The sequence below is a fragment of the Ursus maritimus genome, unplaced genomic scaffold (assembly GCF_017311325.1).
Source record: "Ursus maritimus isolate PB19 unplaced genomic scaffold, ASM1731132v1 scaffold_26, whole genome shotgun sequence".
NCBI lineage: Eukaryota > Metazoa > Chordata > Mammalia > Carnivora > Ursidae > Ursus > Ursus maritimus.
The window spans coordinates 3,569,801-3,597,124 of NW_024425119.1; the positions used below are offsets into that span (position 1 = coordinate 3,569,801).

The 27,324-nt window shown below is 53.1% G+C and overlaps 1 protein-coding gene across 4 annotated transcripts; it reads left to right on the forward strand.

Moving 5' to 3' along the window:
* Positions 1-1,188: 1,188 nt before the first annotated feature.
* Positions 1,189-27,324, forward strand: SLC6A12 (solute carrier family 6 member 12). 4 transcript variants are annotated; one of them, XM_040642022.1, is made up of 16 exons: positions 1,189-1,408; positions 3,300-3,384; positions 5,388-5,654; positions 11,525-11,659; positions 14,496-14,636; positions 15,437-15,524; positions 16,608-16,740; positions 17,989-18,123; positions 19,961-20,064; positions 20,331-20,455; positions 20,849-20,961; positions 21,506-21,643; positions 22,377-22,479; positions 24,336-24,436; positions 24,910-25,080; positions 26,280-27,324. In XM_040642022.1, the coding sequence occupies exons 3-16, from the start codon at positions 5,441-5,443 to the stop codon at positions 26,421-26,423; spliced, it is 1,845 nt and encodes a 614-aa protein (XP_040497956.1). In that variant the 5' UTR covers positions 1,189-1,408; positions 3,300-3,384; positions 5,388-5,440; the 3' UTR covers positions 26,424-27,324. The 4 variants fall into 4 exon arrangements, with proteins under 4 accessions (XP_040497956.1, XP_040497958.1, XP_040497957.1 ...); XM_040642023.1 differs by lacking the exon at positions 1,189-1,408 and adding an exon at positions 1,867-2,047; XM_040642024.1 differs by lacking the exon at positions 24,910-25,080.

Consider the following 27,324-nt stretch of genomic DNA (forward strand, 5'->3'; position numbering starts at 1 on the left):
GGGGAAGCTCATGCAAAGGGAAATTTCCCTTCTCCCCACAACTTCCCTTCCCTCCGCACCACCTGGGGCTCAAAACACCTTCATTGTCTTGAAAGAGGCACTGGCAGTTCTGAATGAATGACCATGGGACGGTCCTGCACCCAGCACCTCGAGGGCGAGGGCGTGTGCAAGAATGCTCTGAATGAGCTCGCTGGGCACATAGCAAGGGGCACACACATTTATTCAACAAATACAAGTTCAACACTGATGGTGGCCAGGCAATCAGACAAGCCTCCGTTCGTGCCTTAGTGCTGAGAGGTCACCAGAGCGTTATTATTGCTGCCTGGGACCAGACGCCACACCATCCCTGCCCCTGCTTCCAGAGGACACACAGCAAACACCACGGACCCTCACCCCCTGCTGAAGCACTCACAATATCCTAAGCAATTTACCATATTGTCTTTAACTGTGAAAAGTAGGTAGGTATTGTTTTGCACCTTTTACAGATTGGAAAACTGAGGCTCAGATCCTTGCCTAGGTGACCTGACCGGTAGAACAGAGGAAGGGTTGAAACCCAGGTCTTGTCTGATTGTAAACCTGTGTCCTTTCTAGATTAGGCTTCTTGAGGTATGCTCTGGGATTTCCCCAGAGCATACCTTTCTCTAGGAAAATCCCAAGGAAAAGGGTAGTGGTTGTGAAGGTCTGGAGCCTTGCCTTGAAACCACAGAGGGCAGGTACTTGGTGGAAAACTCCAGCGCGTGATTCACCCTCCTCCCGGAGCCCTCGTCAGTGAGGCCAACTCCCCTCCTGAGGTTCTCAGTTTCCAGCCTGGGGGTTGGCGGCTCCCATCCCACTGCTCTGGTAAGAGGCTGCCCCCTGCCTCGCGCATCCTGTCTCTTCCCTCGGAAGGAGCCGGTCCTGGAGGGGCACGGTGAGGAGGGGGAAGGCAGAGGGACAAAAGGAGGGACACGTGGTCAGATGTGAGTCCGAGCAGGTCTGGAGGGGTCGTCTTGGGACAGCGCCCACTGGGAGGGCTGGAGGGGGGGCGCACAGTGGGAGGGAGATGGGGGTGGGGGACTGGGGACAGAGGACTTGGCTTCCTGAGGTTGGATTTTGTAATCCTGGTGCACAAACTTTTGGCTTCAGTCCCTCCTGTTGCTTGTGGTATTTCTCTGTCCCTTCACTTCCCAATACACGCACACTCGCGCACACACACGCACACACAGCCGCTTTCTATCTGGGAGTCCTGGGACAACAACTCGGATGGGATTCTGAGCTGGGAGAAACAGGAGAAGGAGCAAAGGTGCAGGCTGGTTCCCCTCTCAGGTCCCAGCTGTGTGGGCATTCTTGTAAGCGGCTTCCCCAGGACTGTCCCAGGGACTGGAGGCATGGAGCTGAGCTGACCACGGGAGCCGAGATCGGGACTGAGGTGAGCAGGAAGTGGAGGACGGGCTGTATCTTCTCAGTCCCTTAGAGGTGTCTCGGAGGGGCTGGAGGGGTGAGTCCTGGGAGGCAAGGTTTTGTAGGATTGTGTGTGTGTGTGTGTGGGGGGGGTACAAAAGACTGGGGCCGAAGGAAAGTCCAATATTTGGGAATCTTAGGACCAAGGGCATCACCCTGCTCCCCCAAGCCACCCACAGCTTCTAAGTTGCTCAGGGACAAGCCTGGGAAAGTCCAGAGGTGGGGGGGCTGGCCCCAGAGAGTGGGTGAAAGAGGGGTGATCACCTGACTCGGAGAGGGAGGGGAAGCAGACAGTGCCCAGGAAGATGGGAAGGAAGAGCAGACAGGACAAACCTGGGCATTCCTGAAGACGCATGACCTGCAATTAGCCATGCAGATGAGGGGTTCCTGCCCTCCCACACGGGTCAAGCCGAGCAAGCAGGGAGCCAAGTGCCTACCAGAAGGAGGAAGCTGCCCCAGCTCGGGCTGTGGGGAGGCGTGAGCATGCTTGTGCCAGAGAAGGGTAACAAGGGAGCCGCGGGGAGATGCAGGCGGCCACCAGCTGAAGCGGGCAGCCCACAATGTGTGAAGGACTAGCCGGAGTCAGGTTTTGGTGCCATGCACACAGGTATGTGTGTGCAAAGGGACGTGACGGGAATGGCACCAGTGTGTGTACGGAAATGGGAACTGGTATGTGGGTGTGGGCTGAAGCAGGGGCTGGGGCATCCCCTGTGCCACCCTCCCCCCGACCCCGGGTCCAGGGCTGGGCCATTCCTGTGCTGGACTGGGAGGGTGATGGGGCCGAGCTGGGATCCCAGTGGCATGTGGGACGTAGTATTTCTCCACCTGTCTGCTCTTCTGCTAGACCCTGACCAGGCCTCCTCCTCCTAGACCCCGACACATGCCCAGCTCCTGAAAATGGTTAATTTTGGACTTGGTAGCCTCTTGAAGATTTCCACGATGGGCAGCACTGAGCCCAGTGTGGGTGTAGGTGTCTTTGCTCCTGGGGGGCACTGACGTGTGGTGAGCTCCAATGCATGCCCCTGGACCCTGCTCCAGCTTAGCAGAGGTGGGAAGGGGGGGCTAGGGGCCAGAGAGGTGGCAGAGCTGGGACGGGGGAGATCTTGGGAAGGGGAGATCTGTGGAAGTCATCCTGACTGTGGATAACACTGTTGTTTATTCTTCGCCAGTGGGCTAGGGGTGGAAGGGCACTGTGGGGACGGGGTGAGGAGGGTGGGGGGCATGCCGTCCTTTTGGCTTTTAAAAGTAACCCCCACAGGAGAGCTCTGTACAGCTTGTGTTTATGTCTGACCTCTGCCTCAACATTTCTTCCTTGAGTCTAACTTGAATCCCACTTGCTGCACTAGAGGCCTGTTTCCCTTTGACTTACCGTGGCTCGGGGCCAGCTTTCCTTCCCACATGCTCTTGCTTTCATTCTGCCATTCCGGTTTTTCACTCTGACCCATAAATTATGATCTTTCCAGTAACCTTAAAAAAATATGTTGCATCAGTATCAGCTCATCAGTGTGTGTTCTCTTCTTATCTTCCCCATTCCGATACAGCCCAAACCCTGCTGAGATTTGCTTCCCCGCCTTGCACTCTCCTCTGGTCTTCCCTTCGCTTACTCCTTGGCCCCGCCAGGTCTCCCCTTCTTCCACTGTTGAGGACAGTGTGGCCTGACACAGCTGCTTCTAGTCTGAGAACAGGAAAGCTTGTCCCCTGCCCACCCCCTTGGAGACCTTTGTGCTTGGGCTCGCCCCGAGCTGAGCTACGCTGTGGCTTGACAAGCAAGGGCAAAAATCTCTCCTTGTCTTTTATGGGTCTTATTTCTATCCCCCACCCTCCCGGCATGCCTGTTGAATGGCTCATTCTTCTTCCAGGGGGGTTTAAAGCCCAGAGAGCACGTGTGAGTTGCCTAAGATCACACAGCAAGTTAGAGACTCAGCTCCATCCCGTATTGTATTGGTAAGTTCATTCGAATCATCTAAAAATAGTTTTACTGAAGACCCGCAAGGTGTCAAGTCCTGTTCCTTCATCTCTCTGAGCTTCATTTCCTCATTGATGAAATGGAGTTAATAGTAATACCTACTTCAAAGCTTTTAATGAAGAGGGAATTCAATAACGTATATGAAGAAGTGCAGGTTTTGGCTCAATGATGAGTCGAATGCTAACTTTTATTAGTATTATTATTGGCTGGCTCCACACTAGACCTTAGGTTTCCTACCTGGTGCTTTTTCCGTTAATGTTTTTGAGTTCGTTCATCCATCCATTCATTCGTCTTATAACGATTCCGGGGCCATTCCTCAAGGCGCCCGAGCCCCGATTCTGTAGCAACGTCTGCAGTTGGTTCAGGAACACCGAATCTTTCCCTGGGGCCAAACTGCCCTGTTCTTCCAACCTGATACTCTGGTTCTCAAAGCCTCCCCAGCCCCAGGGTCTGACGGTCTCCTCTGAACCTGGAAGCCTTCTTCCCCCCCTACCTTCCCTCCTCTTCCTTTACATCGGAGACTGATGACCTCTGGTTTCCGTTAGGTGCTTCTCTCTTCATCTTTCTTCCTGGGCTGAGCTTGCAGTGGAAACCTCTGAGTAGGTCCCATACCAGACTCTCACCCGACAGGCTTTCCCATTCCTGGGATAACCTGTACCCTTCAAGTCACCTTCAAAAATTTCCATAACCTCAAATGGCTCTTGCCACGCCTTTCTAACTGACTTGGGCTTGGGCCGTTGCCTGGGTTAAAAGGACCAACAAATAAACACAGACGCTTCTTTTAGTAAAAAGAATCCCTTGTGTTTCCCTAGAGCCTTGGAGGAGCATGGAGCACTTGGTAGCTTCTGGTCACTTTGATTCCCCCAGCGCTCCCCGGAGGTGAGGGGCGCTGGGTGGGTGCTTCCTTCTGGAGCCGGGGCACCTCCTCCTGGCAGCTCCCCGGGAGCCGAGGCGGAGGTGGCCTCAGGGTGGCTGGGGGGGGGGGGGAGCGGGCAAACAAGGAATGCAGGTACAACACCGCAGCACTGCAGTTTATCTCCTGCAAGTTGACAGATGTACAGAGTAAGACCGGGAGAGGCCACGTCATTTTCTGGCAGTCCAGGGAGCTTGGGCTCTTTAGGAGAGCAGGGAGTCAGGAACGGCAGTGACCTCCTGTCACGCTCAGCCACATCTGGGGCTCCCTTGGGGAGACCACCACCCCAGTGAGAATCGCTCTGGGATCTAGAGCCAGGGCCCCTGGCTTGTTCTCAGGACAGAGGTACAATGGAGAGAGAAAAAGAACCAGGTTTCCCTCGAAGGCCTATACTTGGTCCTGGCACCAATCCCAGGTCTCATCTGGCCTTGTTCAGAGGCCCCACCTTCTCCTTCCCTCCCAATCAGACGTCCAGACCTAGCTGGCTCCCATGTTTACCCTGAGTTGATCGATTGCCTGGCATAGGGAAGAGCACACAACCAGCTAGGGGAAGACCATGCTGTCACCGGGGCCACACCTGCCCTTTGACCTCCGGTCACCCCTGGCAGGCTTTGATCCCTTCTGGCCTGGAGGCTGGAGGCTGGGCAGGTGCCAACCACTGGACCCTGTGGAACTGGGCAGACAGGTGAGCGGGGATGGTGGCTGGCTGTGGATATCAGAAGGGACTCAAAATAAAAGACCCCAAGCCTTTTCCTTCTAGTCTACTACTGTATGGTCGTAGGCAAGTCACTTCCTTGGTCAAGGCCTGGATCTCCCCCTCTGCAAAATGGACAAACTAAGATTGGCTCCCTATTTGTTCTCCGAGTGGTGAGAGCAAAGTGTAACTTTCGGTGTAAAAGTCATTGACAGTTTGGGAAGAAGATCAACAGCTCAACGATATTAAACCATATTCCAGCAATAGGAAATGTTATCGCAATATTCTAGCAATAATAGAAGCCTAGGAGGGAGAAGGCAGGGGTGGAGGGCACGCTTCAGGCTGATACGGCTCACCCCTTCTCCTCCCACCAGGCACTGCCTGTCTCACCACCCTGCTCCACCGCCTCCCGGTCCATCTCGTGGCCATGGACAGAAAAGTGGCAGTCCCCGAGGACGGGCCTCCTGTGGTCTCCTGGCTCCCTGAGGAGGGAGAGAAGTTGGACCAGGAAGGCGAGGACCAGGTGAAGGATCGGGGCCAATGGACCAACAAGATGGAGTTTGTGCTGTCAGTGGCCGGGGAGATCATTGGGCTGGGGAATGTCTGGAGGTTTCCCTATCTCTGCTACAAAAATGGAGGTGGTGAGTTCATTTTGAGGTAGGCGTGGTGGGGAGAGCTGTGCCTTGACCGCCAGGCAGGGCCTACCCAGGCACCTCCTGCCTGGCGATGTGGTAAAATGGAAGGAGGCTGGCATGGAGTCGGAGGGCCCGGGTCTGAGCTCTGGCTCCGCCTCAGGGGTCCTCCTCCGTGACCCAGGGATGATGCCTCCCGGGACCACGGTGAAGGGTAATGGCGGTAATGGGCAGGACCAAGGAATCTGAGTGTGTAACAAGATATGATAATAATAGTCCTTCATGATCCTGTACAATGGCGGCTGCTGATAGCAGTCATTCATTCAGCTAGTATTATCGTGGGCCTATCCTGTGCCAAGCATTGTTCCAGATACAGCACAGAACACATTCTGTGTGTTATACTCTAGCGCAGGGTGGCAGATGACAGAGGCAGAAGTAAAATGCATGGTACGTTGAAGGGTGAGGAGTGGAATGGTGAGAAGCCAAGCGGGGAAGATGGTATGGAATGCTGCGTCGTTGGCGGTGGGGGAAGTGGAGGGAAGGTTTGAAAGGTGAAGTAAGGTGCCCAGGAAAGCTTGCGTTGAGGAGGTGACATTTGAGCAGAGACTTGAAGGAGGTAAAGGAGTGAGTCTTATGGATGGAGACCAGGTGAAGAACATTCCAAACAGAGGGAAAGCAAGTGCAAAGGTCCTGGGGTGAAAGTGCACCTGGCCTGTTTGAAGAACAGCAAGGAGGAGGGCAGTGACAGGTAGGGAGAAGAGTAGGAGAAGAGATCAAAGAGGTGATCTTGTAGGCTTTGCCCCGAGAGAGATGGGAAGTGTTGAAGAATTTGAGCAGAGAAATATGACCTTGTCTCTGATTTTTTTTTTTAATTGAAGAAATATAATTTTTTATTTTTCGACACTGGTAGTAAAAATGAGCAGGGGTATGGTGGGAAGGGGCCAGATTAATCTTTTTACGTGTGCAATTAAAGGCTTTTAGTATATTCATAGAATTGTGCAACTGTCACCGCAATTGATTGTAGAACATTTTTATCATTCCAGAAGGAAGGCCCGAAGCCATTAGCAGCCACTCTCTACACCCTCTGGCTGCCAGCCCTTGGCAACCACTAATCTACTGTCTGTGGCTGTGGGTTTACCTATTTGGAATTTTCGTACAAATGGAAGCATTCATTTATATGAATTTATTTGTGACTGGACAGATTCATTTTTGCCGTTCGAAAATACCCTTATTCTTTCTGTGGAAATTGTACACATTTATTGTGAAATCTGAAATATTCCAGAAAGGTATAAAGAAGAAACATTCCTATTTAAAGATAATCATTGTTTAGAAAACCCTTCTAAACCCTATTCATATTTAATTTTCTAAAAAGATTTATTTATTTATTTGGAGGGGAGCAGCCGAGGGGGAGGAGAGAGAATCTCAAGCAGACCCCTGAGTGTGGAGCTGAGTGTGGAGCCTGACACGGAGCTCAGTCCCACGACCAGGGGCTCAATCCCTGAGCTGAAATCAAGATCTGGGTGCTTAACCGACTGAGCCCCCCAGGGGCCCCCGTATTGACTTTGACAAGTATTTACTGAGCATCTGTGGGTGTCTTGTTCTGTGTTTTAAACCTTGCAGTTACTATTACCAACTGCTTGAACTAATGGCTCCAAAGAAATAGAAATGGGGTTTCCTGGCAGCTGAGGGCTATGGAGCAAAACTGGGGAGTTGTGAGGGGGGGTGGTGACTGCTGGTGAAATTAGGGGAGGCAGGGAGAAATGGTAGGGGAGGTGACTTGTTTCTTTGTCCCAGGCCCGTTTCACAGACACGCAGGGCATTTGTGCTTGAGCTAAAGGTGATCAGGGCTGAGCCCCCATTTCATGCAGCGCACGGACGCTCCCGGGGGTGCTTAGCAACTTGCCTAAGATCATAGAAGTGGTCGGGAGCTGCAGGCCCTGGACGCCTGGTTCACTGGCTCGCATATCACTCACCCTGCCATCTGAAAAGGAGGAAGAAGGAGGGTCCAGGGGACAGGTTTTCGGGTTCGGGTGCCCACACTGCCTTGTTCTGCCTGGTGGCAACACTTGGCTGTGGCCTCTGTCCTGGCCGTGGGGCAGTGTGGGGAGACAAGCGCCTAGGACAGCGTGCTGGGATGCTGGGATGAGCCCAGGTCGTGTGTGAAGAGGCAGTGCCAGATGCCAGTTACTGGGCAGAGTCTGTGGTCTCATGTTCGCTCTGTCCCAACCTGAGTACCCGGGGAGGACACCCTGCCTCCCCTCTCTCTTGTCTCCTCCCTCCCACATGAGGGGCTGAGCAAGGTCAGGGGTCCCAGTCTGAGGTCACTGGTCTTTGGGGGTCCAAGAAAGTAGGACTGTCAGTTTCCTTATTTCAGACAACTTAATCCTGGATCTATGTGCAAACACGACTTCACCAACTAACTCAGATGTCGACTTTTTGGTTCAGGCTAGAATTGTACTAACTCACTGTGATAATAGGGCTTATCTCCAGCTGACCGTAACTCCTTAGGTAGCAGTTAGGATGTCAGGGCGATCTGGCTGTAATATCTGTCACCCCATTGATGGCCAGGTTTGATTTGACTGATCTGGCTGGACTGGCGGGGGTCCCCTTCCTCCCTCACCACTCCACACGTGTCCTTCCCGAAGCTGTGCGCTCGGTCCGAAGAGGACGACCTTCTCCAATAGAGGAGGACCATTCTTCCGTCAAGGGTATAGGAGTAGCTTCATTCCCCTGCTAGAACCTCGAAACGGGCTCTCAAGGTCCATTTGTAGGAGAACATAGGGGACTCAAGCTTCCAAGACTCCAGACACACCCAAACGAGGCACCGCAGGTGGCAGTCTGCCTTGCTTTAAAAAAAATAAGAAAGAAAAGCAGTTAAATATAGTTTTTACTGATATATTAATCAATTGATAATGAATTAATAATTAGATAACCAACAGTTCTGTAGAGAAAAATCTTTCAACAGGGATGAAAATATAGTGTTATAGATGTAATAATGTCTTTAGTTATTAAAAAACAGGGAGTCGCTAAACTAGATCATCCTCAAAAAAACTAGATTGTCTTCACCCCAAAAGAGATTTTTATGAATTCTGAGTTTCCAGACTGCCAGGGGTTCTGGAGCGTGTGCTTGGCAGAGATAACAAGGCATACCTTAGAGCAAGGGCAGGGAGACTACGAACACATCTCAAGTCACCCTGTCCTTACAGATCCCCGGGGGGCCTCATCCGGCAGCTCGTGCCCAGAGCCTGGGCAGATGCCAAGAGAACTGTGGGCCAGGTCAATCTCCCCAGGTGAGGGTTCTCAGACATTCATTGGAGGGGAGGATGTTTGCAGTGATAGTGTGTCAAAACCCAGGGAGAGGGGCGCCTGGGTGGCTCAGTCGTTGAGCGTCTGCCTTCGGCTCAGGGCGTGATCCTGGCGTTATGGGATCGAGCCCCACATCAGGCTCCTCTGCTATGAGCCTGCTTCTTCCTCTCCCACTCCCCCTGCTTGTGTTCTCTCTCTCGCTGGCTGTCTCTCTCTCTGTGTCAAGTAAATAAATAAAATCTTTAAAAAAAAAAAAAGAAAAAAAAAAAACCCAGGGAGAAAGCCAAGAATGAACACCTCTAGGCGCTCCAGAACCGACCTCCTCCCACTGCCTGCCGTGGCCCAGGGCTAACCACTGAGCTTCCAGGGCCGACTCCGCCTGAGGAAGGTCTAGCTCCGGGCCTCCTGAGCTCACCCTGGTTTCTGTGGAGCAGAAGTCTACGTGCCAAGGGTCGAGCTGAGGCCGTCTTCTTCAGGAGAGGGAAGGACCTCCACACAGCCAGCAGGAAGGGGCCCGCAGGTCACGTGCCGCCACAGACTTCCGGTGAAGTGCCCTCTGGGAGAGCCCCACACACTGCCCCTCAGCCTCACCCCTGTAACCACCTAGGCCACGTAAACTAGAGTCGGGGGTGTTCTTTGCACCGGGTTTAGGAATGCTCCAGCCGTACTCAGGATGTGCAGGCAAAGCTGGGGTGAAAAAGGACTTCAGGACTTGGAGGATTACTGGCAGCTGTGGCTCTGGGGGGCTCAGAAGACTCACAGATCCTTCTCCTTCACTCTCACATATTGCAGATGGGTAGGAGAGGCTGGGAGGGCAATTTGCAAGTGCATGTCAAAGACCTTGAAAAAACGTTCAAGCCCCAAGGGTGGAAGTAACCCAAATGTCCATCAGTGGACAGATGGATAAACAAAATGTGGTGTGCACGCATGAGGGAATCTTATTCAGCCTCAAAATGGCATGGATAAACCTTGAGGACATGATGCTAAGTGAAATAAGCCAGACACCAAAAACATGAGTACTGCATGATTCCTCTTATATGGGGTGTCTAGAAAAACAGTTCATAGAGAAAAAGTAGAATGGTGGTTGCCAGGGGCCGGGGAGAGGCGGGGAATAGAGAGTTAGTGTTTAATGGCTACAGAGTTTCAGATTGGGATGGCTGAGAAGGTTCTGGAAATTGATGGTGGTGATGGTTGGATAACAACGTGAATGTACACTTAAAAATGGTTAAAAAGTAAAATTTATGTTGTATGTATTTTACCACACACAAAAGAAGAGCAAAGAAATTGTGCATATCTTCTGACCTACCAATTCGTCTACTGGAAATTTATACTAAGGAGCTAATTAGCCAGGTGCACAAGGATGTGGACAACGAATCGCAGCAGGGTTTCCAATGAAACAACCAAAAAGGCCAGTGGAGGTACCGGTGAAATGAACTAAGACAGATGCTTGCGGTGGAAAATGATATGGCCATTAAGATGATGCCGTCCACGTTTATTGATATGATAGGTTCATGATATGTTTTTAAATGGTTATCAAGGAATATATAGTAGGTTCTCATTTTTTCCAAAAAAAAGAAATATATATCTATATCCATCTATCTATATACATGTGTGTGTTTATAAGAAAATTGGAAGGCTATACAGTATTTTTTCCTTTATCCCCCTTTGTATTTTCTATTTTTCCTACAAAATAATGTGGATTAATTGTGAAGTATTATAATGTAGTGAGAAGGAGAAAGACTCAGGATCGGACCACCTGGCTTGGTGCCTCAGTTTCTTCATCTGTAAAATGGGGATAACCATGGTACCTGGCCCATGGGAGGTGGTCCTGTGAGGATTCTGATGTTGGCGGAGCATTCAGAAGAATGCTTTACACACAGTAAGCACCACACAGGTGCTAAGTGTTATTCTGGTGCAGGAAACAATGCTCTCTTCACCCATGGGTACACTCCTGAGGCAAGGTATGTGTCCTAGTGACCGAAGTGGGCACTGGCTGCTTAGGGTTGTCTTCAAATTCCCTACTTTGCTGGATGCTTTTTCCACCTGTAGGGGGCCCTGTCGGTCAGCGCCTAATCACGTGACTGCGGAAACCCCAGTGCCCAGAATCTGCCTGAGCAGAGGAAGGGCCTTCTCTGCTGGGACCCCAGTTTGGGCCAGAGCCTGGAGGAGGGGGAAAAACCCATCTGAAAATTACTAGAGGAAAAATAATTTTTCTGAGGTGTTTTTGTATGTTTTTCTCTAAAATGTAACAAACTTGATAATTTAATAAGCATATCAAATTATACAGAACACATGTTTCGGGTCCAAAACCAATAAATGGACTAAGTTTGGGAAGCACACTGAGAAAATAAATAGTGCATCTTTTAGGATTTCCACCTCAATGTTCACTCCTTTTTCTTCAAAGGTCTTTCCTATCCCCAGTGGGGTTCAGACTGGAAAATTTCTGCCTGTCCCTGGTCGCAGACAGGAGGAGGCCAACGCAGGCCCCTGGGAGGGTGGGGAGGGAGACTGGCTGCCAGGGGGCGGGGCGCGGCTCTCTCGAGGACTCAGCCCCCGCCCCCCTTCTTCCACAGGAGCCTTCTTCATCCCCTACTTCATCTTCTTCTTCACCTGCGGTATCCCAGTGTTCTTCCTGGAGGTGGCGCTGGGCCAGTACACCAGCCAAGGCAGTGTGACAGCCTGGAGGAAGATCTGCCCCCTTCTCCAGGGTGAGTGTTCCCCTTTGGCCTCCTGCCAGGGCCACCGAGCGCCTCCATCCCTGTCGCTCCTCCCCTTTCCTCCGCCACCACTTTCATCTACTCTGTCGTTGGATGCTAAGGGCTGTGGGGGGCACAGAAGTGTCATCAGACTTTGGGGGGCCCAAAGCTTACAGATCATGGGGAGGAAGGCGTCCTTGAAAGTGAGGAATCCTGGAGTTTCATCTTCATCAACTTCTGGGAAAGCCGTTCCCAGGCAGCCCCCCAGGGCGTGGCGAGGGCCATAACTGTGGTCATGATGATGACGATGGCTGCCATCTACAGAGCCCTGCACTGTACGGCTCAGTGAGCACTTTACGGTATTTCCTCATCGGATCCTCCAGTGATAACTCGCTTCGTTATTTGTAGATGAGAAAATGAGATCATTTACTGGGGATTTGAACCCAGGTCTCCCCGAGCTGAAAATTCATGCTATTTCCTGTGTTAGGAATTAGGTTAGGGATTAGGTTAGGGAAAGCTCCTGTTCTCTCCATGGATTTGCGGGCACTAATGTGAGCAGCTTGCGGTGTCCTTCCCCCACCCCATCTTTAGTTGATTGGGCTAGTTCCCTGGGGGCCAGTGGGAAACCCAACCCTTGTCTCTGACGGGTTCCTTGCTTACGTGCAATAAAGCGAGGCCTCTTTCTCTCACGCCAGTCTCTGAGGGAGCCCCAGGGACTAGGCTATCTGGGATTACTGCCCAGCTTGGTAGGCTGGGCTGAGGTGGGCATGGGGGGAAACACTGGCTCCTAAGCAGGCTGGGAACCTGACCACCGATCGGGGTTTGGTTGTGGGGACCAGGCTAGTCTGCTACTGATTCCTCTTGGGGCATCCTTGGGACCCCTGGAGGAGCAGCCGTGAGGGGCTGAGGCTGGGCGAAGCTTGGCCCACATACATTTCTACTCACGAGCGCTGGGTCCTGCGAGAGTGCTGCGGCCTCAGCCAGAGCAGTATCTCCGCAGTCTGCTCTAGACCCCTCAGTCACCTAATGTCCCACCCAGCTGGGCTCTATCTGTGGGACCAAGCGAGCCCCTGGGTGGTAAAAGCCGGGGCTGGCCTCTCTCCAAGGGGGTCACCACTGATAGGGTGAGCAAACCAAGTGCTGGATGGGGGTTGGGAGGAGGGATTGCTGTTCCTTCCCTCTTTTCCAAGTCGAAGAGACAGAGACTCCAAGGCCTGGGGTCTCAGGGAGAGGCCCATTCTAGGTGTGTGTCCCTATGTTGGTGGGAGGGTCCAGGCTGCTTACTACCTGCCCTCCACCTGCCTGACTGCGCCCACCCCACAGTTCACCGTCCCAGGGAGCCCAGCATACCACACACCCAGAACACACCCTGTGCTCACCCACCCTCCGTCCTCCATTTACACACAGGCACAAGCTTCCTCCCCCGAGATCATCCCTCCCCTCAGAGATGGGGCACCCCCCCCTCCTTCTGGGTCAGGTCGGGTGTTTACGGGGCGGTGGGAGCACAGCGCGTTCTGGCGGCGACTGGCTGCACAGTGGCCCCTTGTTTGGGTGTGTGGGTGTCTGTGTGTGCGCTCTGAGCAGCCCGGCGGCCCGGCTCCCCGGGGACCCTCCTCGCCATCAGCAGCCCGGGCCACCGCCCCTCCAGAGGCCCCAGCCGCCGCGCCACGGTCACTTTAGGGCGCCCCCGCCCCCCACGCCTGCATGCTTTGCAGAGACCCAAACGCAGGAAATCCTGGGGCGGGGCTCCGGTCGAGCTGGCCAGGCCAGCGGGAACAGACAATCAGGGTGGGCTCGCCCGGCCAAGGGCTGGTTTTGTGGACAGTCCGCATTGGTTTTCCGACCTGCCTCGGGACTGTGCTTCATTAAACCATCCTGGAGCACCGGCTTCCCCGGGCGGCGGGCCGACTCCCCAGGACGCTGGCGGCTGGGACCCGGGACGCAGGACAAACAGGCGGGCGCTGGCAGGGCGGGGCGCCCACTCCTCTGCCCGCTTTCACACCTCGGGACTAACAGCCGCCCTGGCAACGTGCTACTTTTAAAATGACTGTGGAAATGTCCCACGTTTGCAAGAGCAGGCGGGGCAGAGGGGAAGGGGACGGGGGAGGGGCGGACTGTGCCTGCCCTTGCTCCCTCCCGGCCCTGATAGGTTTGGGCGCAGGAGCATCGCCCGACAGCCAGCCTCCAGATCCCCGCTGTCAGACCGGGGCGCACAGGTCACGCCTCTGCTGCTGCTCTTGCCCCTCTCTGGCAGTGAGCTGACATTTTGAGACCCACTCAGGCTCCCGGGTTCTCAACAGTCAGCCACCACTTTTTTTTTTTTTCTTCGCTGGTTTCTTTTGGTTTTTGCTCTTATCTTGAGACTGATTCTTATCAGAATTTCCCTACTTACTCCTTTGTTCTTCCTGCCCCTTTTCATTTTATAAGTAATGCGCGATTGTCACAGAAAAACTAGAGAATGCAGATGGACAAAAGGAAAAAAATAACTTTAAAAGTGAATCGAAACCCTATCACCTGGAGAACCACAGGTAACTTTTGAATGACAATCCTTCCAGAGTTCATCTCATTGAAAAAAAAAAAGACATAAGTCAAATAAATTATGCATGAGAAAAAAATTTAAAAAAGAAGATATACATTCAAATATCTATTGCAAAACTGGGAGAATGCACACCGAGGTGTTTTGTAACCTGTTTTTCATAGAAAAATGTGCTGTCTGTGGCTTCTCAGCCCAATAAGCAAATCCTGGTGATTCTCTTCGGTAGCACCCAATACCCTTCTAACTGCTCTGCTGGGCTAACTGGGTCTCTCGGATTCCCCTGTTGCTCCCCATGCACCCCTCCTCCCGCAGGCATCGGTCTGGCGTCCGTGGTCATCGAGTCCTATCTGAACATCTACTACATCGTCATCCTCGCTTGGGCCCTCTTCTACCTGTTCAGCTCCTTTACCTCTGAGCTGCCCTGGACAACCTGCACCAATGCTTGGAACACAGGTATCCACGCTTTCAGCCCCTGGGCCGGGGCCTCTGCCTAGGGACTGGGCCTGTGTGAGCTGGCCATGGCAAACAAACAGGACAGGTGGCAGCCCCTGCCTCAACAGGTGCCATCCTGCTGGTTGACCCTTCTGTGGAAACCTAGACCAGCCACCAGGAGACCCGAAAGCCCCACCAGACTGTGAATGTTTTATGCAACTGCAAGGGGTTATCATCACTCACTCTGTGCTGGGGGTGAGCTGTCCAAGGGCAAGCACAAGCCACGTGGCCCCAGCCCTCCCTGAGCGGACAGTCTAGTGGTACAAACGGACAAATTAATCAATTAATTACAAATTGCACTGGGTGAAAGAAATTACAGAAACCTGACAACAGCGGGAGGAAAATTGATGGTGGAGGGCTGAAGGATGAGAAGGAACCCCCCGTGTGAACAGCAGGCTGTCTGGGGGGGACCAGCAGGCACAAGCATGCAGTCCATTTGTGTGTTGAATGGACTGAGTGGGCCAGTTATGGGGGCAGAGGGGATCGGAGGTCTATGTCAGAGGCTGGTTGGCGGGGTGGCCAGAGAAACAGCCGATTCACTGGAACAAGAGCAGCATGAGGCAGGTGGGGAGGATGGCGGTCCCAGGAACCGCCTGGGCGGTCAACTCCTGGAACACGGGGGCTCCAAAGGAAGCTCTTGGGACTGGGAATGATGGGGACTGCCAGGCTGAAAGGTCAGAGGGTCAGGGGGGACTAGAGTAACAGGGCATCTCTCCCCATCTGGTCCCTGGCTGACACACAGCCCCCCTTGTCCCCAACAGAGCATTGCATGGACTTTCTGAACCGCTCAGGAGCCCGCACAGCGACCCCCTCTGAGAACTTCACCTCACCTGTCATGGAATTCTGGGAGTAGGTGCTGGGCTTGGATGCCATGGGCCAGGGACCCCAAGCAGGAAATTTGAACGTCTGAGGCCTGGGACTTGGAGTGCGAGTTTAAGCCTTTCTGTGCGCGCTCCCCAGTGTTTACCCAGCTCCCGCCGGGCACATCACTGAGACCCGGGGGAACACTCACATCTACCCGTTCTTGTCCACCTACATACTCCCAATGACCCCGGGTCCACCTGTGTCCACCCAGACTCACACATTTACCCACATCGACCTGCATCCTTGCACCCATCCACATCCCCAGGCCTCTACCTACACCTTCACACCTACCGACACGTGTCCACTGGTGCAGGGCAAACGGTCTGGCCCAGCTCAGAGGAGATGGTGCACATCACTCCCCAGCTCCGTGGTCAGTGATGTTATGTTGGTAGCTTGAAATTGGCCAGGGTAAGAGCATCTGTAGGGCAAAGCCTACACTCCCACCTCTACCCTTCCACGTGACTACGCCCTTACAGCTGCCCGCGTCCACACGTGTCCACCTTCATTCTTGCAAAGGTCGGCCTGCACCCTCACGCTTACCTAAAACCCACACGTATTTACCAGCCCTCACCTGTGTCTACCTACACCCTTACACGTGTGTGCCCTCATGTCACCCAAAGCTCACACATCCACCAAACCTTACGCACCCACATCTCCACCCCTCCCTGCACTTTTTAGATACTAAAACGTATTCATCCCCGCTGTTTGATACTCTTGTGCTTGCACATCAGCCTGCCTGTGTAAGTGTCTACTCTCCATCTGCTCACCCACACGTCACATACCACCCTCACTCTCTCTCTCTTTCTCTCTCTCTCTGTACAACAGAGAGAGCTGGATGGTTAGAAAGACAAAGATACCTATGGGATTACATGATTTGGTCTTCTAACAGCAGGGGCATAGAGACCACAGGTGGGAACATGGCATGGCCATGGGAGGGGTGCAGTGGGATGGGGAGGGGAAGCCTGGAACATGAGATCTGTGGGGTCAGCTCTAAGAATCAAGAGACTTGAAGAGAAATGCCAAGTTGTTCCCTTTCGCCTTTCAGCTGATTGTTTTTTCCATCCTCAGGAGACGTGTTTTGGGCATCACCTCAGGCATCCATGACCTGGGGGCCCTGCGCTGGGAGCTGGCCCTGTGCCTCCTGCTGGCCTGGGTCATCTGCTACTTCTGCATCTGGAAGGGGGTCAAGACTACAGGCAAGGTGAGGTGGTCTGGCTCCTTGGTAAGCTCTTTGTGCCCCCCAGATGGGGACACTCACAGAGTCCCTCTGGAGAACTGAAAGAAAGAGTAGAGTAAGGGAGAGGCACGGTGAGAACAGGGGAAATGTAGGAAGGGTTTAGCTCAGTACAAGGAAAGACTTTCTCTTTCAATATGAATGTAAAAAACCCATTTACATAAGTAACATACAGATCAAAAGAAGAAACATTAAAGTCCCGCTAATCACTGTACCAGCCAGCACGGTGGCCCTGGATCTACTGACCCCTATTAACGTTTTGCTGTATTGCCTTCTGGTTTCCTTTTTATGTAGTTTGCGTGTATCTGCATCTATTATGTGTGTACATGAGACAAGTAGGATCATACACTTTCATGACTTGCTTTTTGTAGTGCGTGGTATGAACCAGGAAACAGAACTGTCTTTGAGGTGGTGAGTTTCTGATCATCAAAGGGGTTCAAGCCAAGAACGGACAACAGTGGCTAATTGTATGTGTAGAGAGTTCAGATTTGAGCCATTATTTCCAACCCAGGGAATCTGAGGTTGATGCTTCATGCTTTGTAAAGCCAGGAATAGACAGGATCCTGACTGCTCTGCTTAGCCTGTTCTGGGGGCAGCCTCCCCCTTCCCCAGGTTGTCGTAATAATAAAACTAGTAATAGTGATGATAACACAGATATTGCCATCACCTCGGATAAGGAGCTGAGCTTGGTCGGGGGCAGAGTGGACCCCTCAGACCGTCTCCATATCCCAGAGCTCAGGCCACTGCTGCTCCCCCAGCCTTAAGCCTGGAGATGTACAGTTTAAGTTTTGCCACAGGTCACTGCGGATCTGCTCCCCCTCTGTCACCAAGACCCTCCCTCACCAGGGGGCATAGGGAGAACAGCCTGGAGAGGGATTCCGGGAGACCAGATTCTGGATTTTAAAATAGTCTTTGAAAATCTATGGCTGGAAGCTTGTGCCCCCCCGCCAACCTCAGCCTTCCTCCCTCCTCGCCCTGCTGATGTGTATCTCACGTGTCACCTGCCTCGAAGCCCCAGACCCGCTGGCACGTGTAAAGGAAGGTGTGGAGTTGCAGGTGCTCACCCCCTCTCGGCGTCTCTAAGGAGGTGTCTGACGCTGAGCTGGGTGCCACTCTTGCTGCCGGAGGACGGACGACAGGAGGACCGCCATAGGTTCCCTGGAACCTCCTGGCGGCCGTGTGCGCAGCAGCGTGACTGGGCCTGTTTCCCTCCAGGTTGTCTACTTCACAGCCACGTTTCCCTACCTGATGCTGGTCATCCTCCTGGTCCGAGGCATCACCCTTCCCGGAGCCTACGAGGGCGTCATCTACTACCTGAAGCCCGATTTGCTTCGCCTCAAGGACCCCCAGGTAGGAGCTGCGCCGGGGACAGTTTCTCCCCTGACTCCCACCCCAAACCACAGCTGTACTTTTGCAAATCTCTGGTTGCTTTTCTCTTGGTTTAAAGGCAATATATCGATGGGGCACCTGGGTGGCACAGTCGTTAAGCCTCTGCCTTCGGCTCAGGGCGTGATCCTGGCGTTCTGGGATCGAGTCCCACATCAGGCTCCTCCGCTAGGAGCCTGCTTCTTCCTCTCCCACTCCCCTGCTGTGTTCCCTCTCTCACTGGCTGTCTTTCTCTGTCAAATAAATAAATAAAATCTTTAAAAAAAATTTAAAAAAAAAGGCAATATATCGGGCACCTGGGTGGCTCAGTCAGTTAAGGCTCTGCCTTTGGCTCAGGTCATGATCCCAGCTCCTCATCGGGCTCCCTGCTTAGCGAGGAGCCTGCTTCTCCCTCTGCCTCTGCTGCTCCCCCTGCTTGTGCTCTCTGTCAAATAAATACGTACAATCTTTAAAAAAAAATAAAAATAAATAAAGACAATGTATCCCCACTGGAGAACAATTAAAGATCTCGTGTAATCCCACCACTTAGCTATCATCTCTACAAGCATTTTAGATTTCCTTCCAACTCTTTTTCTGGTTGGGGTGTGTGTGTGTGTGTGTGTGCGTGTGTGTGTGTGTGTGTGTGTGTGTGTGTATCTGTGTGTCTGTGTTTTAACATAGTTGAGATAATTATATAGAGATGTATCTTTTTTCATTTAAATTATATTGTAAGCATTTTCCATGTTATTAAATTCATTTGTAAACGTCATCTTAAACACTTGCATATACCATGTCGTCCATCTATCATCCATCCAGTCACTCATCCATCCAAATGTACTGAGGACCGGTTAAGGGCCAAGTAGTGCTCTAAGGACAGAGCGGGGCAGTGCGCACGCCAGACCAGGTTCCCCGTCCTCTGAGCTCCCACGTGCAGAGTGCGCACGCCAGACCAGGTTCCCCGTCCTCTGAGCTCCCACGTGCAGAGTGCGCACGCCAGACCAGGTTCCCCGTCCTCTGAGCTCCCACGTGCAGAGCAAGGGTCATCAATCTGCTCCTATTCTTGGACACTTAGGTCAGGTATTTTTTCATGATCGTATATACAGCAGCAACAGACACCTTGTATTTAAATCTTGGACCACATCTCTGATTACTTCCTGACTGTAGTCAGACTTGGAATCGCTAAGTCAAAGAGTATGTGTGTGTAAGTTTTTGAAACGTACTGGCTTTAGAGAAATGTAGACTTTCCCCACCGGTATTGGAGGGTACCCTTTTTTTCTGCAGGGCCCATGAGAGATTCCATAATAATTTATTTTAACCTTTGATCTTGGATAATTTGAGAGATCAAAATAGTATCATTTTGCTGTTTCAATTTAACTTTTTTTACTACTGCGAGGTGGGACATTTCCGCACAGATCTGTGCATTTCTATTTCCTCCTCTAGGACTTGTCTGAGCACATTCTTTGCCCCACACCCTCCTCTTCCCCAAGGAGTCCTGGGTTTTTTCTTTATATTCGAATGAAGTGGCCCTTGGCCCTCCCATCTCGGCTGCCTGAGGCACTCAGTGCTGTGGTGTGAGCCCTGTGCTCTCAGTTCCGCCCTGCCTTCTCTGGGCATTGCTCCTCCACCCACCAAATCAAAGTATGCCCTGCCTCCTGAGTGCCCCCAGAGCCACATTTAAATGAGCCTGCCTGTGCAGTGACATGTGAGTGGAGGATAGCGAGTGACTGACTCCGAGGGTGCACCCAGCAGGCCAACAGGGTCTGAGGGGCAATGGGCTGGCGCCTGCCCCGCCCCCCTACCACTTTCTTGGGGTCTCACGTAGGTGTGGATGGACGCGGGCACCCAGATCTTCTTCTCCTTCGCCATCTGCCAGGGATGCCTGACGGCCCTGGGAAGCTACAACAAGTACCACAACAACTGCTACAGGTGACTGGGGGTGGAGGGGTGCTGGGGACCCCGGAGTTCTGGGGGGGCTGGCCTTCCTGGAGTGTCAACGGGAACCGGGAATCGCAGCTTCAGTTCCCAGACTGAATTTCTCTCTTCCCTCCTTTTCTCCCTCCCTGTTCCTCTTTCACCTTCCCGTCCTTGATCTTGGTCCCTCCCCCATTCTCTCTTCCATCCCTCTCCTCGCACATCTTTCGCTTCCCTTTTCCCTCCCCGCTGTCTTTGGACCCCCCCCCCGCCCCCCCCAGGGACTGCGTCGCCCTCTGCTTCCTGAACAGCGCCACCAGCTTTGCGGCTGGGTTCGTGGTCTTCTCCATCCTGGGCTTCATGGCCCAAGAGCAGGGGGTGCCCATCTCCGAGGTGGCCGAGTCCGGTAGGTGCCACTTTGCTGTCTGGGCCCTGAGGGGAGAACACAGATCCCTCCTCCAGGGTCCCAGGCAGGAGTCCCAGGAGCTGGCTGATGGGAACTTTTTAGCCTCTGGGGGCCCTGCTTGGCACAGAGCAGGGCCTTCTGAACCCTGTGGGGAGGAGGGCGCAGGCTCTGAGGGTGCATGCAGGAACGGATGCCCAAGCCATCTGGCAGTGGATGAAACTACCCTGCCCTCTTGAACTGCTCCACACACACACTCACACACACACAAACACACACTCACACTCTCACACACACTCTCATGCACACTCACACAGAGCCCTGGGAGAAGGCTACTCCCTGAGGGCAGTGAGAGCCAGGAGGGAGCTCTCCTGACCCCCGCTACGTGCCTGGCAGGTCCTGGTCTGGCCTTCATCGCCTTCCCCAAGGCTGTGACGATGATGCCCTTATCCCAGCTGTGGTCCTGCCTTTTCTTCATCATGCTCATCTTCCTAGGGCTGGACAGCCAGGTGTGTCACCCCGGCCAGTCCACCCCACCACTCCCTGCCCTGGTGACCCTCTTGCCAGCTTCTGCATTTCTGGGCATGACTTTCCCCCATCTCCTTTCCCCATGACCATATATTCCAAATCCCCCTCTGCTTTCCAGGGCTTGTCCTTGCAGTTTGTTGGGTGACCCCTGGCCTCAAGACCAACCTATTCTGTGAGGGGCCACCTGCCTTTCCCCCCAGGCCTGACCCTTCCCCATCCATGGACAACCCCCCTCCCCAATGGCCCTCCCGCCTCCCTCCAGCCCCTCAGCTCAAGCTGCCAGGCCCGCCCCCCAGCCTTGGGGGCAGAACATGTCTCCCCTTCGAACCCCCATGCTGGGACCCTCTGTTGTAGAGATGCAGCCAAGGGCAGGGCTGGCCACCCCACTTCTGCCCTCGTGCCCCCTCCTGTGCTCCTGTGAGTCAGCATGGGTGAGTGGGGTGAGAGGCAGCCAGGGCAAAGCCATGCTGGGGGAAGGCCCAAGGGCAGGCAGTGCCTCTCACCCCAGCTCCCTTCCTCCTGCAGTTTGTCTGTGTGGAGTGCCTGGTGACAGCCTCCGTGGACATGTTCCCCAGTCAGCTCCGGAAGAGCGGGCGGCGGGAGCTCCTCATTCTGGCCGTCGCGGTCCTGTGCTACCTGATAGGGCTCTTCCTGGTTACGGAGGTGAGCTCGGCTGTGCGGCCTGCAGGCTGCGCTCCAGGCTGAGGGAGCCAGGGGCACATCTTCCTCAGCTACTTGGGGGTGTTGACACCAGCTCTCCTGTCATCACAGCGAGGCTGAACACAGTAGAACCTTCCTACGCTCAGTTAGCTCTTTTGGTGTCAGGTGACAGAAAACAAATGCTAGCTAGCTTAAGCAGAAAGGGGAGTTTTTTGGGGCCAGGAAACTGAAAAGTCTAGAGATAATTGGTTTCAGGCATGGCTGGATCCAGCTGCTCTAATGGCATTGTCAGGAATGCCGTTCTTGGCCAGATTTCCCTCCTGATATTAAAGAACGCTGGCACAGCTCCCGGCACCCACCCAACCCCCGAGGAAGATCGGGACCTTTTCCTAAGAACACTGTAAGTGTCCAGCGCTGACTCGGCTTTAGGCCTGGAGCAGGGAGAGGAGCCCTCAGAGTAAGGTGGTGCCAGCTGCTGTGAGGTACGATGCTGGGCAGATGAAACAGTGTGTGTGCCACAGTTCCCAAGGTCTTTGCAGCAGTCAGAGGTGGTTGTGCTGATTTCAATGAGGGGCCTGGAGGCAGGGGCAGGCAAGGCAAACTCCCTTTAGTTGCAAGGAATGACTTCCCATGGGCTGGGCAGGATGGGTACCCAGATGGGTGTTTGCGCCCTCACTGCGGAGCGGGTCCCCCGCCCACCCCGGCCAAGGCGGCAGCCCCGCTCACTTCTCCGCAGGGCGGGATGTATATCTTCCAGCTGTTTGATTATTACGCTTCCAGTGGCATCTGCCTGCTCTTCCTGGCGGTGTTTGAAGTGATCTGCGTGGGCTGGGTGTATGGTAAGTGGAGGGAGGAGAGGGAGGGACGGCCTCTGCCCCCGCCCCCCCAGCGGAAGGGCGTGATCTGCCCAGGAGGAGAGACAGTGTGGGCTGGCCCTGTGGTTTCTATAGGTCTCTGTGTTGCTGCCCTGGGACGTTCATCCATCACTGGGTACTCAGGCATTTCTCATTAGGGCAGACAGAGCTCGGGTAAACTGATTGCCTGCAATGGTGAGAGGGATTAGGAACAACGGGCAATGGTTTTCTGGATTCCAAAGCTGTTGGAGGCCTTCAGCAGTGGGAATCCTAGCCAGGAGAGACCTTTAGTACCACTTCGCCTGAGCCTCCCCACATCCCTACATTCCCTTCCTAGGTTATCACCCTGACTTTGCTTGAGTAGTTCCATGAACAGGAAACTCATTCCTGTGTTTTTGAGGTAGCTTTTCTCCTTGTGGCTATTCTGCATTTCTTTCTCCTACTGAAGTGAACTCTGCCTTCCACTGACTTCCACCACTGGCCCTGCCCCGCTCAGTGCTGGGGTAATTAGTCCGGGGTGCTGAATGCTAGAACATCCGGGCCATTATCAGGCCTGATGGCAATGGGGGGGGAGCCTTTATGCATCCATAAAGTCAGTGCACTGCTAATTGCCAAGCGGTGTGCTGACTGTGGCATACATTATCTCACAGCCCACACAGTGGCCCTTTGCAGGGGGAGGCGAGGCTCAAGGAAGTAGGTCTCTAGCCTAAGCTCACACCGCTAGTACGTGGAGGAGGCATCGTCATATCCCAGGACCCTCGGGCTCCACCGCACCAGGTTGGGGGAACACGTTGCCAATGTAACAAGGCTCGGGACAGAGAGGGTAGGTGGGTGCTATGTAGTGGGCATGAATAGGAAAGCCGTGAGTAGGAGGGTTTTTATTGTGCTATCCTAAGCCTTCCTATCTGGCGTCCTTCCTCCCCTTGGACATGTCTCCTATCTTCTCACCTCAAGCAACTGGTGTCTTTCTGATTTTCCTCTACTGCTTCTCAGAACTTGTTCTCAAAGAGGATCTCGTAAACTCCATCACAGTGAGTTCTAAAGAGCTGAGCAACCGTAATCGTTTACACCTTCCCAGCAGTATCTGGTTGGTAACTGGGGGAGAAATTTGGAAGTCAAAGGAATGACTCCCTAATGGGGGCATTTCATGTACACCGGTGATCAGTGGGAAGTGATTTCTTTGCTGAGGAAGGGCTAGGGAGGCCATCCAAGGGTCTTCCCCAATCAGTGGCTCTCTCCTCCTTGGAGGACTGGCTGGGCCTGGATCTGGAGCAAACATGGAAACAGAAGGACAGTAAACAAAACCAGTCAGTGTTTCCACAAACACAGATCAAGCCTCTTGCCATGCTTTCCCGAGAACGCACAGTGGTTCCTCCAGAGTCTAGAACCTTCCCGGTGGCTTCCTGGCCCTGTGTGAGTTTAGCGTGCTACACTGGCACAGGGGGACCCTGGCTGTTCTGCTGTTTTGACTTGAAACTGAGTTCATGTCTGCGGTGTAAATACACAAGCATTCGCGTAGCCATCGTGCCATTTTAGGCCCACACCCTCCTCTGTGGAGAGGATTTAGGATCTTCATTCCTAGACAAGGGGACAGAGGATTGCACCGGGAGGTTGGGTGACTCTCCCGAGGGCTCCCAGCCTTTTGGTAGCAGCCCCTTCTCCCTCCTTGCTCCCTGCCTTGTGGCTGGGGTGCCCGGGACCTGTCTCATTCATGTGCCCCGATCCAGTTTCCCCTCACAGGGTGGGGGGAAGAAGCCAAAGCCAGGTGAGTCCTCCCCAGATCCCCACAAGCTGTCTCCTTCCTCCTGTTCTCACATTCTTCTCCCACTGTGCCTGGGCAGGGGCAGATCGTTTCTATGACAACATCGAAGATATGATTGGCTACCGGCCATGGCCCTTGGTGAAGATCTCCTGGCTCTTTCTGACCCCTGGACTTTGCCTGGTATGTGCCCACCAGGAGCTCCCCTCCTGCCTCCAGAAGACTTGGGGACAAGGAACAGGATGCCTGAGTTCTGGGGCTCCTTTCCTGCCCATCCAGCTACCTGGGGAGGGTGGCCCATTTCGCCTTCTGGGTTGGTTCCCCTGGCCTTCCTTTTGGGGGCTATCTCCTTCCCCTGCCTCATTCCGGTTCCAGGCTCAGCACCTCCATCCACTGCCCAACTTCCCAGTTCATGGTCTCTTTCCGTCTGCCTGGTCAGGGCTCCTCCACCTCTCCTCTCCTCCTCAGAGCTCCTCCTGTCTCAGTCCTCGGGGGAGCGACACCCTGGTCCCCGGCTTGTAATGGCTTTTACTAGTCTACCTCAGTGATGCACCACAGTGCATTAACTTGCCCTCTGTCCCTGGACATTGAAGCAGGTGGAGGGAGGATTTCAAGGGCTCTCTGTCTCATCTGCGTCTACCTCTCCCTCCTTCCAGGCCACCTTCCTCTTCTCCTTGAGCAAGTACACACCTCTCAAATACAACAACATCTACGTGTACCCTCCCTGGGGCTACTCCATCGGCTGGGTCTTGGCTCTCTCCTCCATGGTCTGCGTCCCACTTTTTGTCATCATCACCCTTCTGAAGACCCAGGGTTCCTTCAGGAAGGTAGGGGCCGGGGGAAGTGATACATGAAGGGGGGTTTCTGAGGGAGGTTGTAGGCAGGACACCATGGGTGGGGCCCAGCTCTGAGTGTGGGGCAGCCCTTCAGTCTTATGGAATCTTTGAAGACCAGTCCAATGGCTTCATTTTCAGAAACACTCAAAAGTCCTAGAGTCCTAGACCTTCAGAATCTGACCTCTAGCAGATCATGTGGGCAGGTTGACCAAGGGTAAACTGTCAAAGGCTGAAGGAGGAAACTGAGTCACAACAGGAACGTAAAGGTGCCCAGACACAGAGATTTAGAGAGCACAAATTCCTTGCTCCCAGGAAACTAATAACCAGTTATCACGGTTCATTTCATGCACAGGCTCCTGGCTTCTTTTCTTAATTCTGCCTGGGGAACCACATGCAAAAGGCTCCCTGCTTAGAATTTAAGACATGCCTTCCTGGAAGGGGATAGAGCATGTCCCACAAAGACATTACACTTGTAGAAATCTATCTGGCCTATAAGTAACAGAAAACCCAACCTGCAATAAGCAAATAAGCTTATTTTCTTTTTACATCAAGAAGACCAGAGATGGATGCTGTTGCTGTTGGGTCAGCTGCTTAAAGAGGTCATTAGGGACCAAACTCTTCCTATATTTCTGCACCTCTGTCCTGAGAATGTCTTCATCATCATGCTCACCACCTCATGGTCACAAGAAGGTTGTCATGATTCCAGTCATCACATTTGCGTTCAAGGCAAGAAGGAGGGGGAGGAGATGGCACCAATACCAGTAATAATAGTAGTACTACTACTCACACGAAATAATAGGGACTTATTGATCCCATTATAATAGTAATAGTAAGAAGAACAAAAATAGGCATTTATTGACCAACTTACCTTTGCCAGGCACTGTTCTATGAGCTGTGTACTATTATTATCTTCGTTTTACAGATAAGGCACAGAGGGGTTAAATGGGTTGCCTACAATCACATAGGTAGTTAGTAAGAGAGGCAGGACTGGAATCTGGCCAGTTCCTGGTCCTAGTCACCATGCTATTGTCTCTTCTCTCTTCTCAAAATATTTATTCCTGTATTCACTCAGATGCTACCGGCAGCCCCCGCGTGCCTGGCTCTGTGCTGGGCCCTGGGCATACAAACAGGATAAAATATCTGTGCCTTTCTCACCAGTAGCACCCCCTCATTCCCTCTTGTCTCCACAGCGCCTGCGACAGCTCACCACCCCTGACCCCAGCCTGCCACAACCCAAGCAGCACCTGTATCTGCATGGTGGTACCAGCCAGGACGGCGGGCCTTCCCCAGCAAAGGAGGGACTAATAGTTGGCGAGAAGGAGACTCACTTGTAGCAGCCAGGTGGCTATGGAGCCAGGAACCTCTGTCAGGGCCACCACAGTGGACAGCCTTCACCTCTGCCCCTTAACGCAGTCCGGCTGAGAACCTCTGTGATGTCCGTGGGCGCCCCCAGCCAGAGGCCAGGCCTCCTCAGAGGGGACAGCTCCTTCTGGTGGGCGAGAGGGGGTCCTGCTGGAACACATCTTCTTATTTATAAAGGAAGGTGGTCTTTTTTGAGTCCACCATCTGATTCTAACACATTACGCTGTGTGGGAGCTCCCACTCTGGGCATGTTCCAGCTTCCTGTATTTGTGCGTTGGGAGGGTAGTGCTGACGGGAATACATATCACGCTTTGACTTGGAGAGCCCGATGGAACACAACGTGTTTGAAGTGACAACTGAACACACCATATTGGATTCTGACATTGCTTTAGAGGGGGTCCTTCACTAGGCTTGGTGGAGTTCATGGGGAAGGAACTAGAGAAACAAAAAGCCTTCACAAGCCATCATGGTTTTGAATTTTCCTGGAAGTGTCTCAAGGTGTCCCCAGTTCCACACTCTTCCTGCAATGTGTGTCCTCAACCCATGGAGCATTGGAATGGAAGGAACTTAGAGATGATCCCTAGGCTGTTCCAAGGATGGTGTCAGTACTTTCCTCTGCCTGAGGCGAACATTGCTAGTCAATCACAGAGTCTTTCCCACCGGACAGTTCTTCCAAATATAGTGCTCCAGGCAGCTCCATTGGCCATCCTGCTTTTGTCCAACCTCCTGACTTCATGCGGGAGGAAATTGAGGACCAAAGAGAAAGTGACTTTTTCATGTTCACACATCTATGCACCTGGCCTCCTTGTTCTCAGGCCAGGGTTCTTCCCATGATACCCTCTTGCCTTAGTTAACAAGCATATATGGATCGCC